Raw genomic sequence first — 21631 nt, forward strand, 5'->3', positions numbered from 1 at the left:
AATATAAATTCCTTTAACATGGCTTCTCCCCAAAAATAAGTTAATTTCATTTACCAGCCTCTTTATCTTTTGGTTTTTCGCTCTCTTGCGCTCTTAGAGATTCCTCTATGCTCAAATGGCTGCAAAGTTGTACAAGAGACAACTCTTCCTTTCTGTGTTTCAATATATGTTTAAAATCTTTCCATGAAGGTGGTAACTTATTGATGATACTCGATACAGAGATAAATTCATTGTATTGCTCTATAATGGCCTAAAATCAGACATCTTGTATTTATTAAAATCATCACTAGCAATGAACTTCTTGTTAGAAGTATTCTCAGCTATGTACTTTGAGTCTAGTGCATCCCACAACTCTTTTGTGAATTTCACATTCTGATAAATATCAAAGAGAGGATCTGAATATGGCCACAAAAAATGTAATCGTCATTTTCCTATATAAGTTATTTCCGTGTTTCATCCAAAGACTTGTTCTCAGCATATTCATGTATAGTTGACATAGGCATGCTTAGAACATACACCACTCTCAGCGTTGTGAGCAGAAAATGCATCTTCTTTCGCCATCTTCTAAAGTCTACTCCTTCAAACTTATATAATTTTCCAAACTTATATAATTTTCCAAACTTCAAACCATGATTCACAAGAGAATAATTTTTAAGATTGTTGGTTATCTGGGTTGCAACCCGGATATTTATGAATTATATACTTGGATAATGATTGAATCGTGCTCGAGGTTACATACTTTTCTTAAAGAATATTTGGACCTTATTCCAAGCATTGGGTTACAGGAAATCCCTTTGTAAGATAAAAGAATCAAAGTCTTACTCTTGTTTGAGGCTAATGATATCTTGCATATTTGTATTGTTTTAGCTATTCATTCATATGCATTTTCATCATATAGAATAGGATTTAGACATGTTTAGGTTGCATTTTGCATGCATAAGTCTCTATTAGGTACTGGAGTGCCAAGTGAGGTTATTGGAGACATTTGGATGCACTTGGAGCTCAAAAGATGTGAAAAGGAGGATGATTGGACGAGAGGAGCCTGGAGCGACCTGCAGAGGTCGCTGTGAGACCTCGCTCCAGCCGGAGCGACCTTGACGACCAAAGCTGGAGCGACCACTCCAAGTCGCTCGGCTTTACACGGCTCGAAGACGAAGAAAATGCCTCCGGAGCGACCCCTCGCAGCGATCACCCGAGGTCGCTCCCGAAGCCCAGAGCGACCTCTCGGAGCGACTGGCCGAGGTCGCTCCGCGTTATCAGTGCACGATTTTTATTATTTTCAAGGACCTTTTTGCAATTTATTGTGCACGTTTTTGCACTGAAAAACCTAATGTTTAAGTATTCTTTGTAGCCACCATTGGCAGATTATCTTTTATCTATTGGAATACACAAAACTCTCTCAAGAAAAGTTCTCTTTTGGATTTGATTGTTCTTGTGTTCCTGTGAGTTTCTCTTCTAATTCTCTATATGATTCATCTGAAATCCACCATGGGTTTAAGAGGAATTATGGAGATTAGTGAGTAATCCACTTTTGGATTCATGGGTTAGGGAGATTTAGGGTGATTAGGTTAGTTCTAGGATGTGTTAGGTGTACATTATACTTCTTCCTTGCATAGTAGAGTGATCTTAATGCATCATTTGAGTAGGCCACTCAAAGGGTGATCTCTAGGCATTTCCCACCCAAAAGGTGTTTGATGAAATGTCTGAGTCAACTCGCCTAGGCTCTTAATTAGTGTACTTCGCCAAAGATATTTGTTGTTAAAGATGCTAAGATAGCTAATAGACTTCTTAGTAATGATTTCTTGCATGTTATTCAACCAAAGACATTTGATGTTTGAGACATGTTAGCAAATGAGCATTCATCTAGACATAGAGCTTGCTTAGAATTGTGTTTAGGCTTAAGGTTTAATAGTTTGATTGATTCATTTGTTGTCCTTAGTTCGAAACTTGATCACCCAAGGTCTGAAATCCCTATACCATGAGTTCTCCTTTCCAATAGCTTAAAAGTATCATTTATGTTACTTGCATTCTAGTTTTAGTTTAAAAACCATCCAATTCACTGATTGCACTTAGATTAGGCAAATACTTGCATTCTCTCTGCATTTGAATCCCTCAGAACTGGTTCGACAACTTACTTCCACTTTACTATCATTTGACTTAGGAGCCTCAAAACTCCTAACATCAAATTGGCGCCGTTGCCAAATTCTGAGTTTGATTTGAACATTGAGATTTAGTCATTTGCTTGAGACTAAGTCATTTTTATTTTTGCAAGTTACTGATTCTCTTCTTCACTCTTTGTGATTTTCAGGTGTATGAACTTGAGGAGCAAGGGTACATCAAACCTTGTTCCAAGAGCCGCAGACATCAGAGCTTTAGAGAGAGAGTGTGCTAGAAAAAGAAGAGAAGAAGAGCAACACGCTTTACTTCAGACACAAGAAGCTGAGATGACTGATCCACAAAATCCTCTGAACCCCAATGGAGCAAACAATGTTCCACAAGGGCCCCAACAGCGACCAGCTCGCCCCATTGGCACTTATGACCGCCCCAACATCCATGGTCCTAGACTTGGAATCCGAGCACCAACTGTAGCTGCTAACAACTTTGAGATCAAGTCAGGACTGCTAAACTGCATAGAGAACAACAAGTATCATGGTCTAGCTGTGGAAGACCAATTCGATCACTTGGATAAGTTCGACAGCTACTGTGGTATGTCAAAGACTAATGGTGTGTCAGAGGATGCCTTAAAGCTCAAGCTATTCCCTTTCACTTTTGGGGATAAGGCACGTCAGTGGGAGAAGTCTCTACCAAGTGACTCCATCACCACTTGGGAAAACTGCAAAAGGGCATTCTTGGAGAAGTTCTTCTCTACCTCAAGAACTGCTAAGTTGAGGAATGTGATCTCCAGCTTCCAACAGAAGAACTTGGAAGGATTCAGTGAAGCTTGGGAGAGATTCAATGGTTACCAAGCTCAGTGCCCACACCATGGATTCTCTAAGGAGAGCTTGCTGAGCACATTCTACAGAGGTGCTCTTCCTAAGTACAGAGCCTGACTGGATACAGCTAGCAATGGGTTATTTTTGGGGAGAACTGAGGAAGAGGCAGAGGCTCTGGTTGACAACATGGTTAAGAGTGATGAAGTCTACAGTGGAGACCATGACAGAAGCAGCAGAGGTGATGACAATCAAACAAGGAATGAGATAAAGACTCTTCAGGAGAAGATTGACAAACTCATTGCTGATAAGGCCACACAAGCGCAGGTGAACTATGTTGGCAATCCAAGCCATGAGATACCTCCTACTGTCAATGAGGTTGAGGGTTTGGAAGGGCAAGAAGAATTGTGTTTCATCAACAGTAATGGTAGCTGGTACAAGAAGGAACCCAACTTTCAGTACAACAACTACCAACAGAAACCCTATTCAATCAACCAGCAGAGTGGTTGCCAGCCTCGAAACAACCAGCAGAGCAACTATCAGCCTTAGCAAAACTCCTCTTCTAGCTCCTCTGCCCCTCAACAGAGCAGCACTGATGCCTTACTGAAACAGATCTTGGAGTCTCAGACTCGAAGTGAGAAACATGTGGGCTATGAGCTGAAGAACCTTCACTCCAAGATTGATGGGAGCTACAATGAGCTCAACAACAAATTCACCCACCTCGCTTCTTCTGTCAAGAATTTGGAGACTCAGTTTGCTTCCATGAGCACCCACCAGAATCGCCAGCCAGGATCTCTACCTGGAAAATCTGATCAAAACCCCAAGGAAGCAAAAGCTGTCACACTCAGGAGTGGTAAGAAGTTACCACCTAGAACCCTCACCAAGAATGCTGAAAAACAAGGTGAGGAGGTAGCCATCAATCTAGATGATGAAGTGGTCATTGTTGATGAGAAGACAGATGATGAGATCTTGGAGAAGATTGAGAAAGATAAGGGTAAAGGAAAGGTTGGAGAAGAGAAGAAGACAACAAAAGATGGTGAATCTGCTGCTCCAGCAGGTGAGAGCTCTTCTGTCCCCCCTCCCTATGAACCCAAGCTTCCATTCCCTGGTAGATTCAAGAAGCAGCTGCTACAGAAGTACAAGGCTTTGTTTGATAAGCAGATGAGTGAAGCTCAGGTTACAATACCCATCATTGATGCTTTCATGCTTATTCCTCAATACAGCAAACTCCTGAAAGATGTTGTAGCTGCTAAGAAGAAGGAGATGGAGGGCATGATGGTTCTGAGTCATGAGTGCAATGCCATCATTCAGAGGCTTGATGCTCCAGAGGAGCTAGAGGATCCAGGATGCTTCACACTCCCTTGTGCTCTTGGACCTATGGTATTTGAGAAATGTCTCTGCGATTTGGGAGCTAGTGTCAGCTTGATGCCTTTGTCTGTGGCAAAGAAGCTTGGCTTCACTCAATACAAGAAGTGTAGACTCTCTCTGGTGTTGGCTGATCGTTCAGTGAAGTACCCTGTGAGCATCCTAAAGAACCTCCTTGTGAAGATTGGAAGGTATGAGATACCTACAGATTTTGTGGTGCTTGAAATGGGTGAGGAGGCTCAAGAACCATTGATTCTTGGAAGACCATTCTTAGCTACAACAGGAGCTATTGTGAATGTGAAGGAAGGGAAGATTGACCTCCATTTGGGCAAGGAGAACATCCTCCACTTTGACATCAAGGAGAAGATGAGGAACCCCACTGTATTTGGACAAGCCTTCACCATTGAAGAGATGAATCCTCCTCCTGCTGATGATCACTTTGATGAGCTACCACCTGAGGAAGATGGGGTGTCAACTCCACTTTCTGCACCTATTCCAGCCTGATCCAAAGGAGGCAAAATCAAGCTAGAGACTTAAAACAAGCTCACTTGGGAGGAAGTCCCATGAGTATCCTTGTATATATTGCATTAGTATTTGCATTATCATTTTATTGCATAAAACAATGGGAGAGTGAAGTTGTGGTGCAGGTATTGAGCAGAAAGTCGGACACCAGAGCGATCTCATCGCAGCGACACCTCTAGGTCGCTCCACCTGGGAGCGACATGTCCAGAGCGAGATGCCGAAGTCGCTCGCGTCACACGCGAGTGGAAACACAGAAACCGACCTCAGAGCGATCTTCTCACAGTGACATACCGAAGTCGCTCCAGCTGGGAGCGACCTGTCGCAGCGACGTTCACACCTCGCTCCACGGAAGGTAACACATAATCCCATTTTTCTTTGTATTTCACATTTCCATTGGGTACCTCACTCACACAGAGACTGTGTGATTTAAGTGTGGGGGAGGTACCAAGTATTTGATCATGTTTGTTTTCATGATTTTGAGTCTCATGCATTGCATATTACATTCTTATTTGCATAGAAAAATCCAAAAAAATAAAAAAAAATTGAAAACACACAAAAAGAATCATTTAGTTGCATCATTTGCATTTTTAGGATTGAGTCTAGAAGCATATAGGTTGCATTCATGCATTAGGGGGATTTCAACCTTGTAAAGAGCTCATGCTAAGTACTGAATTTGTTGACCTTTGTAATCATGAAAAGTAGCTTGAGCACCCTTTGGAAAGCTTGTAAACTTCGCGCCTTGAATGCTCCTCTTGAAACTCATTTGACTGTTGATACTCTCTCTTTGAAGCAAGATCATGTTTTAATGTCTCTTGCATATGGTCCCTTGTGTACTAAGTCATGTATATACACACTTGAGTTGTCCCATCTGTTTTATCAATCTTTTTGACAAACTCAAGTGGTACTCCACTCCCAAAACCCATACCTCATTTTTAAACCATCATTATTTGTTGAGTGAGGCCTCTTTGGAAAGCTTTACATGTGCATAATGTTGAGAGTAGTGGGAACGACAATGCTTAGTCTCCATTCTTGCTAGATTAGTCACTCTATTGTCTAGCTATAGGAAGGGGGTGAGTGTTGTGATTGCGATTTGGGAATATGAAAGGTTTGACTCTTTGTGCTTAAATGATTAGTCTTTTTGGGATAAGTGGAGAAGTATCTCGCTCTTATTGTGAAAAGTCTTGGCCCCCAAATATAAAAAAAAAGAAAGAAAAAAAAAGAATAAAAAGGGGGCTAGCAAAGTTGTTACGAGCTCAGATTTGTTTTAAAATTGTGAAAATCCCTTATTGATTTCAAAAAGAAAGAGTCTGATGTGAAGAATGTTCTTGGGATCTTTTGGTGAGAGATGTGAGTTGGGTTTGACATTGAGGAATAATTGAATATCTTGTGTGTTTGGGAAAGGGTAGAACAATGGAGATTGAGCATTGTATGCATGAGTTGATCCATTTCTTAGATATATTATGTGTAATGTCAAGGCTACTGTGTTTTGAGAGAAAACCATCTTAAAAGATTATTTTGAACCTCTGATTTCACTTGCATTAAAGTCTTTGTCTTACCAAACCAAATGACTTGGACCAGTTGACCATTTGTGAGATGTCTATTGAGTTTGCTTCCTGAATGTTAGAGAGATGGTGGATTTGTGGTTTGTGGATGCATGATTAATGAGTGTAGAGATCAAAGGAGCTGGGATAGGCTTAGAGAAGTTAGAGATGGATAAAATCTTTGCTCTTGCTATTTGGTATGATTATGCAAGGTTGTTAGGTTGAGAACTAAGAAGAGTTTCTTTTGGTTATGAGTCCCCATCTTCAAACCTTTTCTCCTTGGTTCTTGAAAGTTTACTTGTGGACAAGTAAAGGACTAGTGTGGGGGAGTTGATATCTTGCATATTTGTATTGTTTTAGCTATTCATTCATATGCATTTTCATCATATAGAATAGGATTTAGACATGTTTAGGTTGCATTTTGCATGCATAAGTCTCTATTAGGTACTGGAGTGCCAAGTGAGGTTATTGGAGACATTTGGATGCACTTGGAGCTCAAAAGATGTGAAAAGGAGGATGATTGGACGAGAGGAGCCTGGAGCGACCTGCAGAGGTCGCTGTGAGACCTCGCTCCAGCCGGAGCGACCTTGACGACCAAAGCTGGAGCGACCACTCCAAGTCGCTCGGCTTTACACGGCTCGAAGACGAAGAAAATGCCTCCGGAACGACCCCTCGCAGCGACCACCCGAGGTCGCTCCCGAAGCCCAGAGCGACCTCTCGGAGCGACTGGCCGAGGTCGCTCCGCGTTATCAGTGCACGATTTTTATTATTTTCAAGGACCTTTTTGCAATTTATTGTGCACGTTTTTGCACTGAAAAACCTAATGTTTAAGTATTCTTTGTAGCCACCATTGGCAGATTATCTTTTATCTATTGGAATACACAAAACTCTCTCAAGAAAAGTTCTCTTTTGGATTTGATTGTTCTTGTGTTCTTGTGAGTTTCTCTTCTAATTCTCTATATGATTCATCTGAAATCCACCATGGGTTTAAGAGGAATCATGGAGATTAGTGAGTAATCCACTTTTGGATTCATGGGTTAGGGAGATTTAGGTGATTAGGTTAGTTCTAGGATGTGTTAGGTGTAAATCATACTTGTTCCTTGCATAGTAGAGTGATCTTAATGCATCATTTGAGTAGGCCACTCAAAGGGTGATCTCTAGGCATTTCCCACCCAAAAGGTGTTTGATGAAATGCCTGAGTCAACTCTCCTAGGCTCTTAGTGTACTTTGCCAAAGATATTTGTTGTTAAAGATGCTAAGATAGCTAATAGACTTGTTAGTAATGATTGCTTGCATGTTATTCAACCAAAGACATTTGATGTTTGTGACATGTTAGCAAATGAGCATTCATCTAGACATAGAGCTTGCTTAGAATTGTGTCTAGGCTTAAGGTTTAATAGTTTGATTGATTCATTTGTCGTCCTTAGTTCGAAACTTGATCACCCAAGGTCTGAAATCCCTATACCCATGAGTTCTCATTTCCAATAGCTTAAAAGTATCATTTATGTTACTTACATTCTAGTTTTAGTTTAAAAACCATCTAATTCACTGATTGCACTTAGATTAGGCAAATACTTTCATTCTCTCTGCATTTGAATTCCTCAGAACTGGTTCGACAACTTACTTCCACTTTACTATCATTTGACTTAGGAACCTCAAAATTCTTAGCATCAGCTAAGATACAAAATAATTTTTTAGTGTTTATATGTGTTTCTTTAAAGATACATTTTTTCTTTCTCTAACTGTCAATTAGTTTTTGATTTTTCCATATGCATTTGCCAATACCTACACCTCCTTATATAAAGAGTAAATAGTTGCAATTAACTAATAGTTACAATGGTTAAGTCAAGAGTCGCAATTAAATATTAATAAATATTGTAATGGTTAATCACCAAAAATTGTAATTATCAATTGGTTAATCACCAAAGTTGCAATCATCAATAATTATAATATTTTATTTATATAGTTGCAATTGTTCATACAAACAATTGTAATGACTCACATGAAACATTACACCTATTCACTATATATAAATATAACAATTATTTGGGTGAATCTAGTTTTCTAATATCATGCCATAGCTTATGAACTCACATCTCAAATCTAGTTAACAAGATCGAATTAAGATCTTTAGAGATGGTAGTTATACCATGTCTCGTGATGTTTAACGATCGTCCAACACGTTTTAATTGTTCATCCAGCCATTAGACCAAAATAGGTTGCACAGCACTGCCCAACTTTTAAGGTGTGTCTTTACGTAAATATTAAACAGGAACGAACTTTGATGTTCTTATATAGATATAGACCTACGTACTACGTACATGTATGCATGTATAAAGTTGTACATAAGACCCGGTTACTGTAAAATTAAAAAAGACCTAGTTATAGAACTTCGTCGAGTCATGACACGTGTACACTACGTCTATAATCTATCAAAACGACTTGACAACAATTAAGCTTTATATAAACAGATAGGAGTTACAAGAAAATGTCTAAAAAGAGAGTTAGTTTCTGAAATGGAAGAGAAGTCTTCAGTTTCTCCGATGGTCCTGGTTCACCGTCCTCCGGCTATAGATTTTATAGATGAGCCTTTGAGTCACAGCTTCACCCTTCTATACACGCACACCTCACCGGTCCCAATCCCGCACTTCCTCTCCAGTCACGCCGCCTCGGTCAGAGCTGTTGTCAGCGTCGGCAGGCTTCCCATGACCGCCGAATTCATATCGAACCTCCCTTCTCTCGAGATAGTGGTCTGTGCTAGTGTCGGGTTCGATCACGTGGATCTTGATGAATGCAAGCGTCGCAGAATCGCGGTCACGAACGCCGGCAATGCGTATGGAGAGGACGTAGCAGATCTTGCGGTTGGTTTGCTTATTGGCGTTCTCCGCCGTGTTCCTGCCCTGGATCGATACATCCGGTCTGGTCAGTATACGAGACTCTGGGACTATCCATTTGGGTTTAAGGTTTGTTTTCGACTATTGGTTTCGGATTTTAAATCAGATAGATACATGCAGAATAAGCTATTTAAAATGGTCAAATGATTATTTTATAAGCCTAGGCGTTTTTAACCAATCTCAAATTAGAACCGAACGAAAAACTAAAAACAAAAATCTAACCAACCTATAACGCACAACGCGAGTATTATTATTATTTTTTAAATCTAACTAAAGTTATGGTTTTAGTTGTATTTACGTTGTGTTAGTATCTATTCTATTAATTCTTCAACATGTTCAATTGATTAAAGGTTGTGTCCAACATAAAATATAATGCATCTAAATAATTATCTAGATATATTATGTAATTACCTTTATTAAAAAAATTGTAACTTCCACGTTGGTTTCCTAAATCTGTAACTTCCACATATATGTTACATAATATGCGGTTATTTTTTTCTTTTGGGATCCATGAGAATAAATTCAGTTCCAGTAATTATTATTATTCATAAAATAATTTTGTAATGCTTCTAAGATGTATGCATATTTTGTAAAGTCACCCTTTAATTCCAAAATATTAGTGGTTCACTACTTATTACAAACTGTGGACAACCTTACGTAGTTCAATAAATAAAAATTATATCATTTGGAAACAATAATATTGATACTTTACATTAATAAATATTATGTCCACTATAAAAATTAATGGAAATGAACTGTGGTTTAATTAAGATAATATAATACAATTTATATATATGTATATACATATTAGACATGTATAATATTTTATTAAATATATATAGAATTTAATAGTGTTATAATTTGTGTTGTACTTGTTATTAGTTTGTATTTAATCTTCTTTCATTTTTAGTATAATAATTTGCCTTGTCACACTTTTTACCTTTTAACTTATACACATAGTTATGCTCTTTTTCAAAAAAAAAAAAAACTTATACACATAGTCTCGTAAAATGTAATATATAAAAAACATATTTAAAAAATCTACTGACCATATGCCACCATTATTTGGTTGTTTGAACAAAAAAAAACCATGTTCTTGCATAACTGTGTATGTTGTGATATGATGTAGGGGAAAAGTAAATATATGGAAGTAAAGTTAGTGATACGAACATGAGCCTATGTTGGTCTATGCCACAATTATTTGGTTTTTGGAAGATCAATGAGCATAAACATAGACGGTCTTTGTATGCTTACGTTGTAAATAAATCGGATATTTTTTCTCTTATGTTTGGAATGATATGGAACTCGTTATTTAAGAGTGGTTCAGTTTTATATGATCTAATTATAATAAGAGATTAACCAAAAATATTATAAAAGTGTTACTGGTTAGGTTTAACTAATCTATGTTGGTTAAGATTTGGTTTAATTTAAGTTGGTAGGTTGCATTGTATAGGAGGCATGATATATTCTAGCACCAACTATGAAAGAGTCCAAAATTTAAATGAGAGCTTCAAATAGTAGATAATCCCTAAATTAATAGATTAGATATTAATGAAACAAAAATTATTTAATTTAATATAAAATAACGTTTTAGTAAAATTATTATTTAAATATTTCTATGAAATAGTTTAATGAAACAATGTCAACTTAGTTTAATAGATGAAAATAACAAATTTATTGAGAGTCTAAATGTTTTAGTGTTTTAACCTTCGACCCAAACTCATGGGCAGACCAGTAAATCTGGGTACCTATAAGTAATCAGGTTAGGATTTAAAAAAAAAAAAATTCATTAATGATAAAATCTGTAAAAACAAAAAAAAAACGCATCAATTTCACCGATACCAGTTAACCCGGTAAAACCCTATAAAAATTGATAATATTTCAAAAAAAATTGAATAAACTTTTTATACAATATTTAGTATTACACAAAATCAAATATGTATTTTAACATTATTTGTTTTTATAAAATTTATTTAATTTTAGTAATATTTATAATTAGATAAAAATTACGTAAATATAATTTTAGAATAAAAATTTGATAATATATTTACCTAGGCTGCTCTTATTAATTTTAATTTTAGTTTTTTTATAACGTGGGATTCCAAAAAATTTCTAAACCCAAAGACTAATTTCACGAGGCTCAAGGCATTCCGCGTACTCTTGTCATTTAAGACAGTCCGGGTGTCCAAGAGGACTCGAACCCAGGGCGGTATTCACGTCTGTGAGCCTTTTACCACTTGGCCAAGGCAACTTGGTTTTTACTTTTAGTTATTTACATCTAATAGTATATAATTAATTAAGATATCATATATTGATGATATCTTTAAAATTATTTATTTTATAGAGGATATTTACTTTTAATAATATATATAATTAAATAACAATTACATAAATATAATTTTAGTAAAATAAATATAATAACATCTTTATTGTAGGTTTATTTTATCAATTTTACTTTTAGTGATTTAAAATTAAATTATGATAATTTGTTTTGTAATTCATTTTACGTTGGTCAAAGTGTATGTTAATTCGTCTTGTACTTGATAAATATTTTACGTGTTTGATAAAATAGACCCGTAAAAACTATAACATAAAATATCAACTATAAGTCTATAACTAAATCTATCAGATAATTAAATAAATATTAAATATTAATGGAAAACATCAAACTACGATTCATGTAAACATTTATGGAAAAAAGAATAAGAGTATTTATTTTAGTTTCAAAATCATGTAGTGTGAATACACAAATATGTTCATGTAATGTTATTTATTGGATTGTTAATAAGGTTTATTGCTATTGATAATCAATTATATTTTCATGCGGAAAAACAAAAATAAATTAATTGAATACAAAAATAAATAACTTTATACAAATGCACCCATTTTAAAATTATAAGGAATACTATTAAAAATATCCTATAAAATTTAAATGCCATAAATGTAGGAGGATGCCTTTGGAAAGAATATTTTAAAAGTGTGGTCAGAATTTGGCATTGAATTTGAAAATATATTTTCTTGGTAGATATTGATTGGTAAATGTGAGATATTTGTCTATAATTATTAGTATATTTAGGTTTATCCAAATATATTACTTTATCATATTTTAATATAAAAAAGTTGTGAAATTTGAAATTATTAGTATATGAAAAATAATCAGACAATATGATATAGTTCATGTCTGATATTTTTAGACATGTGCAAAAAAAAGTGCAGAAAATATATGATTCATGTTCACTAAGAATATACCTTTTATTATAAGTATAGTTATTTAAAGTAACTCGTATATATAAATATTTACTATCCCAACAATTTTTTAATTTTTGTTAGTTTAAAATAGATCTTTAAGACATGCACTTATTAATTTGTAAAAAACAAAAGAAAATAAAAATATGTTTATTAATTGTCAGTGACATGACTGTGTAAATAAATTAAAAAATTAAGGAAAATTTTTAAATAGTATTTATCTTTTAATAATATAGATATCCTATCCATACATGATCTAAGATGTAGTTATTTTAAAGGTCTGGGTACAATCCGAACCAAAAACCAAAATCCAAAGTAAAATCATAAAATAGTTAAATCGATTAACTTTTTATATGTGTTAAGATAATTTATATATGTTAGAGAATTTTTTTTTAGTTTTTTGTTATTTCGAATATGTTTTAGTTAGTTCAGGTTTTTTAACTAGTTTTAGTTAGATTTCAATAATTTTATATATATTAAATATTTTTAATCAATTTTATTAGTTTGTAATAGATTTTTGGTGATTTTGGATATTAATTATTATTCTATTCGAATTGAATCCAGAAAGTAAATAACCAAACCTGACTCAAAATCATTAGTTAAACCTGATTATAATAAGGAAAATCCAAATCAACCAAATTGAATCCGAACTAGACACCGAACTTGAAGCCCTATTTTTTAAACTACATGCTGTTTTGAGTGTGTAATAGAAAAAAAAACATATCTTTTCTATTGATAAGTATTTCTTTTAGTTTTAACAGGTATTTTGTTGTAAAAGAAATTTCAAAAAAAAAATCTTCTTCCTTCCCCCAAATACTTGTATATACATGGGTTTGAGACCGAACAATGACAAAATAACAGCTTAATTTTACATTTGACAACTAAATCATTTATCTTTATTATTATGTCTATTTGAAAAAGTCACAAAACCTGATCTATAAATAATAGGTTATATTAACGGTTAAGTTTAAGAAATCAAAATTTATATGATAAAATATATCTTCGATGGAAAACAATTGTTTTTTTCAAATATGTAGTCAAATAATTATTATTAACGAAAATAAAATTGTTTTTTCGCTAGTACACTTCTTGTTTGCGAACTCTTTTTACGTATTTATAAATATTTCCAAAAGTGCTGAACATATTACCACATGTCTGTATAGTAATCCAATGCTATTTTTTACATTTATAATTAACTAATGATATGTCGACTGGACAGGGCTTAATTTTAGAATCAAACTATAGACTGGACTAGGCATGTACCCTAATTTCTCCCTTCTGTAAATTTTAAACAGAGAACCATGTATCCAAAGAAATATCAAAAGACAAGAATTTGTGAGGAATTTACTAATCATATTAACCAGAAAAACATTTCCGTTCAAAATACAAAAAACAACTAGAAAACGTTATATAAAACGAAATGGACGGAGTATATGTGAAAGGTAATATACAATTTTTTTCGACAAATTAAATACTGATATATAGCATTAATTAGAGTTTACAAGATACATACACATTTTCAATACAATTATTGATCCAAGTATAGGACATTGAAACAATTTTGATGTAGTTTTATATATTTACATATTAAATTGAATTAGTAAAACATTTTCAACATTAGTTCTCCTTTTTCGTTTTCTATACTAGTCTAATCACAATAGTCTAATTTTAATGTGGCTGCGATCTTTTTTTCCTTTTAAACATAATTGTGGCTGTGATCTTCAACTGCAGTTAAGCAAAAAGAAAGTGGGGATAGTTGGACTGGGAAGCATAGGCTCTCTAGTAGCCAAAAGACTTGAACCTTTTGGCTGCATCATCTCTTACAACTCGAGAAGCCTGAAACCCGGCGTACCATACTTGTACCATACCGACATTCTCTCTTTAGCAGCCGACAACGATGTCCTCATACTCTGCTGCTCTCTTACTGATGAAACACAACACATTGTGAACAGAGAGGTGATGGAGACGCTTGGGAAGTATGGGGTTATAATAAACATCGGGCGAGGTGGGCTTATGGATGAGAAAGAGATGGTGAAGTGTCTGATGGAAGGAATGATCTGGGGAGTGGGTTTGGATGTGTTTGAAAACGAACCGGAAGTGCCTGAAGAGCTTTTTAGTCTTGAAAATGTTGTCTTGTCTCCACATTCTGCTGGAATGACGTTAGGGTCTTTGGGCAATGTCACAGAGTTTGTTCTTACAAACTTGAAAGCGTTCTTCTCGGACCAGCCTTTGATCTTCCCCGTCCAACTCGATTGAGTGTGAGGCCCCGTTTGAGCTAAGTGGCTAATAAATAAAGTTGATTTCAGTTACGCTTTGAATAATTTGGATTGTTGTATCCATATTGGTAACTAAATCGTTGCTATTACTTATAACAACCTGTTCTACTAATGCCCTTTTTCAGAAAAAAAAAAAAAAAAAAAAAACAAACCTGTTCTACTAGTTTAAAGTGTGTTTAATCTTACAAGTTATTACTCACCACTTGTCTATCAAACTATAACTTTTAAATTCATAGATTATAATTTTCATCATGCATTTCGGTAGGATACTTTTTATGAAAAAACATTGGGGAAAATGTCAATTAAATCGTAAACTTTCAAATTTGGTTGAAATAAGGCATCAATTTATTCATAATAAAAATATCATTTTTTATTGACAAATCATTTTAATCATAAAATTATATTTATTATATCATTTTAATCTTATTGTTAGTCAACAGTTATAATTGACTAACACTATGTCTAAAATAATTTTTAAAATTGTGATTTTTTGGCAAAAATAAAAGTCAACAGTTTTTTCAAAAAAATGGATGTTAACTTTTAGAATAAATCATTTAGTAAATATAAATTTTTATAAATATAAATATTTAATAAATAAAAATATAACTTTCATTATTTTCTTCAAAATAAATTTAATAATTTTCATTTATATCATAGAATAATTAGTTAACATATAACTTAGTTTAATATTTGTTTATTAAATAATTATAAAGAACTTTTATAATTATTTAATATATTTGTGTCATTTTTGTAACTATCCATATAGTCATAATTGTAATATGTTTCATATTTTTATTGTAAAGATTTTATTTTGGGTTATTTTTTTGCAAAAATTACTCAAAACTCAAAGTCAAATATAAAACTAACCTATGACTTTTTGGAATTTTCATTTAACCTCTTCACCCTAAAAGTTTGGATTTTTACGAAAATGTCATTAATATTTTTTTCTGATGGTTGTTTTACTTAATCATCCTTATCTTCCTATTTTATTTACAACATTGTCATTGTGATCAATACATCATATGGTTTAGTGTGTCTTCTTTGATCATAAGATATACTTTTGAACTTTCATGAAATATGAAATTTTAATTTTCACTTAAAATTTCAGTTTCCCGCTTAAATTTTATTTTCCCGTTTTAAATATCCCGCTTGAAATTTATGTCTTTCGAGAAGACTTCTTAGAAGACTTCTAGTGAAACTGTAATATGTTTGAACTTATGTAATGTTTGATATTTTGTGAATTTGACTAAGTTTTCATGAGAATTCTTCTCCTTTAGTTGTAGAAAATTTGACTAATTTTTTTGTGTTATTGTGTTTTGTTATTGAAGTTGTATAAATAACTTCAATAATGCCAAGTACTTTTGGCAAGATAATATTGTAGAACTGAACATATTTACCAAAAATATTTCATTAATATATTCTTCAAATTTACAAAAGAATTAACAACTGAAAAGTACACCTACAAATCACAAAAAAAAACATAAGCAAAAATATTATAGATTATTCCTCCATAAAGAGAAGCTTGGACTACACTAAACATGAGAGAAGACTAGAAGACTTCTTCTAGCGCATTATATGTTAGAAGACTTCCAAAAAGACTTTTTTGGAAGTCTTCACTTTCCTGGAATTCTTCCAAAGCTTGGCTCATATCTGAAAAATATTATTTATAGATCTACTTTTAGATGAGTGAAAGATGAGAATCATGTAATGAAAACCCTACAAAACAAAATAAATAAGTGAGAAAGACATCAGATAAAAATGGGAAATTGTTATAAATTTTGGTGTTTTAAGTTCAAAGAGATTAGAAAGAGGTTAGAGAGTTTTAGAATGAGAAATATTACATTTTTGTTGCAGCCATTTGAAAATAAGAGAAAAATGTGTAAATTATTTTTATACTGGGAGACAAAAATTCTAATAAGGTTAAATATTTTCGATTCAGAAGACTTTCAAATAAGTCTTCTAATAAAAGACTTCTAGACCCTAAATTTACTAGTCGCCCAAAAGACTTCCGCGGACGTCTTCTAGTGCATTATTTGTTGGATAATTTAAGTCACCAAAACCTTAAACTCAAAATTACTAACTAACTAGAAACAAACACTTCATAAAACTTACAATCAACTTTAATAATGTTTAATATACAAAAAACTAAACACATGTAATTCAAATTTTATTTTTCCAAAAAACAATTAAGCTTCCAAAAACTAACCCTAAAAATACATACAATATTATACCATATATTACCAAATCCTTAACCAAAGAATGCTATGAAACACTACATTCACCTATCTAAGTTGAAAACAATTCAATTGTTCTAGACCTTTGTTTATATCAATTACAAATGTTTATAATTACATGATTTCAATTTTCTCCATCATAATATTTTTATAAAATTTATAGATTATTTTTAAGACATACAAAACCTTAGAAGATTTTACGGGGTTATATTAGTAAAAATGAATTATGTTTTTTGGTCATAAGTAGCTGGTTGTAATTTCATTAGTTTTTTTTGTTTAATTTTGCATTTGAGTATACTTTTGGGGTTAAAATCAAGTTTTCAATCATATTTGGAAAATTTTCCCTTTTATTTTTGTAAAATATTAATATATTTTTTTGATTGTCACAAGAATAAAATTAATGGTATATAGATTCTTCGTATTCTAATGATGTACTAACATTTTGGATCTTAATAGTTTTTGGTGAAACTTATTTTTCATTAAAATGCGAAGGAATCTTGTAACACATTTATAGAAATTAAATAAATTTTTTTTTGGATAACTCTTTTCATTTGAGAATTAAAATTGAATTAAAATTGTACAACAAATTTTTGACAGTAAAATATAAAACATAATTCAAATAAGGTTATATAAATAGTTACAAAAGTTGAACGTAAATAATTATTCATAGTCATTTTATTAAATAAACTAGTGATTTGTCGAGGCTGACTTTTGTTTTTTTATATGTTTTGTTCATACTGCTATTTTTTGTTTGGTGGATGGTAGTCTCAAAGTTTTAATTATGCTTGAAATCAAGAAGCATAATTTGGATAGACGGTGATGATAATCGCTATATTGTTTGAGTAGTGAATAAATATTTAATTTAGAGAACCTACATATACTGTTAAGTACCATGTGGATAGTATATGGAGGGACGGCATTTCAAAATTTTATCATAGAGATTTATCTGAATTTAAACGTTTGAAATGAATTTTTATTCATATATTATCAGAACTATACTAAAAGGAACTAATAAAGCACTCTGAGCATGTCCACGTCAGCCAAAAGAATCAGCCAACCATATATCTCTAATTTGCCACATCATTCGCTCATACACAGAATTGACTCGACGAGCCTTTCCGTTTTGTCTTCCTCCAAAGCGATGAGAACAAACCGCCGTACATCACTTGTGATTCTCCTTCCCCTCCACATCTAAGTCTCATAAAGTTCATGTATTTATCATAACCCAAACGACATGAATCTTTCCCCCTCCCCTCCCATCCCATCATCTCCACACTTGTATATCTCCCTTCTTCCTCGCTTCTCCTTTTCACCCTATTCACCCAAACCAAACTTTCAGAGAAAAGGATGACCTAATTGGTTTGGAGCTTTTTCTATAGATGATCATGTGTGAAATCATGTTCTAACCCGATAATTTTGTCCATTTTTGTAATATTAGTTTCTTTCAATTTTTGTGAAGCTGGCTGGCTTCATGTTCTTTCTCGATTCATTCTTCAATCGAAAGATGGGTCAATGTGTGTTTCCTTCTTTCTTCTAATTGTCACTTAGGTTTGCCCACAGCTGTTGGAGTACTTTAGATATGTAAGAACGAGACATGCTTTTTCAATGATTGTGGTGACCTAGCCACGCAGTTGCTATATGTAAAATCAATTCTTCCTTATAGTACGATGCTCACCAACAAGTTATAATCATCAACACTCATTTGCTCTTTCCTCATGATTCAACATTGTTTATGGTAAGAGATTGCAGCATGTACAATGTTTCACTCTTATTCACTATCACTGCTGATGATTTGCATCTTTCTGAACAAGACTGTTTTTGGCAGGTTTATAAGATTCTCCAGTAGAACGATGAAAACATTTCCAAGTTTGATGCTTTTGTTCAGTTTGTATCGTAAAATCTGTTTCTTTCTTTCACATGATGGCTTATTTACTTAAAAGTTATTTTGTTTGTGTAGCTAATGAGGGCTCCTTGATTGTGTTATAGTCTACTGATTATATTAGTTTCTTTGAAGATTGCAGAACGCCATCATGAAACCGGTAAGATTAAAATCCATAATCTTATTAAAGCCTTGAAGCTATAGATTCAGTTTTATGTTTATAAATGAACAATCAGCTTGAACTGTTTTTCCTGTGTTGTATTTTGCCTCAGTTACTTCCATAATGACCTCGATGTTAGTCTTCTCTGAACAGAGAGAACACTGCCTATTTACCAAATAATTTTGCTTCATATGGTTCCTTAGCCTTGACGTCTACATTTCAATGCATTCACATTTGTGATTTTGAACAAGTTCTTCTGTGGTTCAATTAGCAGACTGAACGAGGAGATTAAAGGCTTTGTGAAAGCTGGCTTTTCGGTTGTGTCCTTAATATGGTTCTTTGCGTGTCAAACATGCGGTTGAATGTTGTACACAGAGAGAGAAATAAATACCATGTTTATGTCATCTAGCGGAGATAACAATAGTGAATCTCACAATAACATTTTCCTTTGGAAGTCACTGGATTTTTTTTGCTAACCTTCCTTACATGACAATGTTTTCTATATATAGAGGAAGAGAAGCGTTAGGATCACAAGCCAAAGATCCAAATCTGAGTCCGTCAATGCATTTCTCTGCTTTATTTACCTTTAAGCATATACAAACTTCACCAAAAACTCTAATTAAGGCACCTTTTCTTATCTACACAGATACTTGGGTCAGAGATCCAAATAGATTCAGACAAGACCAGCCAGAGTTTGGTTCTTGGCTCATTCTTGGAGGCAGCGCAAAGAGGAACAACGAAAATAATTTTTTAACTGGACACTATACAACATTCAGGCTTTAACTGGTGACCATTAAATTAAGAATAGGAATGAGTAGGAAAGGAATGAATATGAATAAAATCAATGGAATTAAAAGGAATATTTATTACTTTTGTTCCATATCAACTTTGATAAGAATACTTTTGTTCTATGGTTCCTTAAAATTTAAGGAATGACAAGGAATCAGACGGAACAAAAATTCCCTATAAATGGTGTAATTTTTAAGGAATGAGTGGGAATGGATCATTCCCCTTTGTTCCCTATGTCACCAGTGAGAACCTCAGTGTATTTTCTCTGTATTAACCTCCAAAATGAAAACTAACTCACCTCTTTTCTCTGTATTCGATAAAGAGGAATGTGTAGACTAAGTGAGCGAATCTCAAATATGCTGAAGGATTCAAGGATAGAAGAATGTGACTTTAGGTTTCTGCTAGCTTTTCAGAAGTATGGTTTAATATGGTTTAATATGAAGTTAAAGTTCGTTTCTCTGTTTTCAGAATTCTCAGATTTAGTTTCCTTTTTGATTTAATAGGTTGATTTTTGTTTGAGCTATGCCACTGGAGTAGGCGAACAGAAGCGGATGCTGGAACAGAGGCGTGGGCTCTGGAGGCTAGAACATAGGCATAGGCTCTGGAGGCTGGAGACGGAGACTCTGGACTCTGGAGGTGGAAACAGAGTCTCTGGAGAAGCAAATTCATCTAATGAAAAATAGCACCCATGTAAAAGCAGCGAAGTCAACAACAATCCATCAATTCCTGGTTCGAATAACAACTCTTTTCCCTCTCAGAGTAATGTACCCAGACCGTCTGTACCTCCTGGTTTTGCAAGCACAGTTTTGGAAAGAAAGCAAGGAGACAAACCTCAAGTAAGTTTCTGTCTTTCTGAGATGTTCATTTGCACTCAATACATGTGCACCATGAAATTTTCATATTTATTTTAATTTTTATGTTCCTGAGTGTAGGTATATGTACTCTATTATTATGTATTTTTAATTCCATACAAGAAAATGAGCACAAGTAGTTGTATTCTGATTTGAGGATGATGGGTCATATATAGACTGGAGAAGACGATGTTAAAGATTCTGATTTTGATTTTTTTTTCTGTTTTGGTTTTGAAAAATGGGTTTCAGGAATAAGTAGGAGACAAAGAAGCTGAAGAGCAGCCGGAGACAGAGAGAATAGGCGGAGGCAGAGGAATAAGCAACGACGAAGCAGTTTCATAAATGGAGGTTGTGGCGACCGAGGAGGCAAAGCGGAGGATAATTTATAAACCGAATAAATTTGTAATCTGGTTTAATTTATAACTTGTTGGTTTTTTCATAGTAATTGTTTCAGCTTTTTTATTAGTAGCTTTATTGAAAGTTTCAAAGTATTAGAAGAGGCTTTAAATGTGTGACTAAAATAAAAATAATTGTAAAGAAAATTGATAAAGATAAAGAACAATGTTTATATCTAATCTATTAATTTAGGGATCTATTTTTATCTACTATTAACAAGTCATAGTAGGACTACTTAAAGAATTAGTCAATATGACATATTTGATTATTTGTATTAACAATAAACCAACTATAAATATATTAACAATAAACCAACTATAAATTTGATTTTTTTAATTATAATAAAATCTGTTGAGAAAGAATCTAACAAAATCTTAGTTTAAAATTTAAATATTTTTTATAAATAACACATTAATATATTTCGAAATTAGTAATATAATATTATTATAAGTAAATTTAACTAAAACTTATTATAAAAAAGAAAATAAAAAATTCTTTATACTAACTTTTTTATAGATTCTATGATATATTCCGTATTATATAAAAAT

The 21631-nt window shown here is 33.4% G+C and overlaps 1 protein-coding gene, 1 long non-coding RNA gene and 1 other non-coding gene across 4 annotated transcripts; 2 read left to right on the forward strand and 1 right to left on the reverse strand.

Moving 5' to 3' along the window:
* Nucleotides 1-2882: 2882 nt before the first annotated feature.
* Nucleotides 2883-2989, reverse strand: LOC130497211 (small nucleolar RNA R71). The gene has a single exon (XR_008936221.1). It is a non-coding gene; the product is annotated as a small nucleolar RNA R71 (small nucleolar RNA).
* Nucleotides 2990-8867: 5878 nt separating this feature from the next.
* Nucleotides 8868-14885, forward strand: LOC108808344 (glyoxylate/hydroxypyruvate reductase HPR3-like). The gene is made up of 2 exons (XM_018580506.2): nucleotides 8868-9321; nucleotides 14230-14885. Exons 1-2 carry the CDS (start codon nucleotides 8875-8877, stop codon nucleotides 14752-14754), a joined length of 972 nt encoding a protein of 323 aa, XP_018436008.1. The 5' UTR covers nucleotides 8868-8874; the 3' UTR covers nucleotides 14755-14885.
* Nucleotides 14886-18495: 3610 nt separating this feature from the next.
* Nucleotides 18496-21240, forward strand: LOC108810792 (uncharacterized). Of its 2 annotated transcripts, XR_008934898.1 has the most exons (9): nucleotides 18496-18524; nucleotides 18557-18589; nucleotides 18672-18743; nucleotides 18834-19047; nucleotides 19322-19470; nucleotides 19557-19600; nucleotides 19694-20251; nucleotides 20340-20672; nucleotides 20937-21240. It is a non-coding gene; the product is annotated as an uncharacterized LOC108810792 (long non-coding RNA). The 2 variants fall into 2 exon arrangements; XR_001943185.2 differs by having other exon boundaries at nucleotides 18523-18743.
* Nucleotides 21241-21631: the final 391 nt, after the last annotated feature.

Source organism: Raphanus sativus, chromosome 6 (genome assembly GCF_000801105.2).
Source record: "Raphanus sativus cultivar WK10039 chromosome 6, ASM80110v3, whole genome shotgun sequence".
NCBI classification, from domain to species: domain Eukaryota; kingdom Viridiplantae; phylum Streptophyta; class Magnoliopsida; order Brassicales; family Brassicaceae; genus Raphanus; species Raphanus sativus.

Excerpts from the sequence above, each read along its gene's own strand:
- LOC108808344 (XM_018580506.2), top strand. The coding sequence starts at position 8,875 with ATGGAAGAGAAGTCTTCAGTTTCTCCGATGGTCCTGGTTCACCGTCCT. Across the intron at positions 9,322-14,229 it reads ACTATCCATTTGGGTTTAAG|TTAAGCAAAAAGAAAGTGGG; the intron begins GTTTGTTTTCGA and ends CTTCAACTGCAG.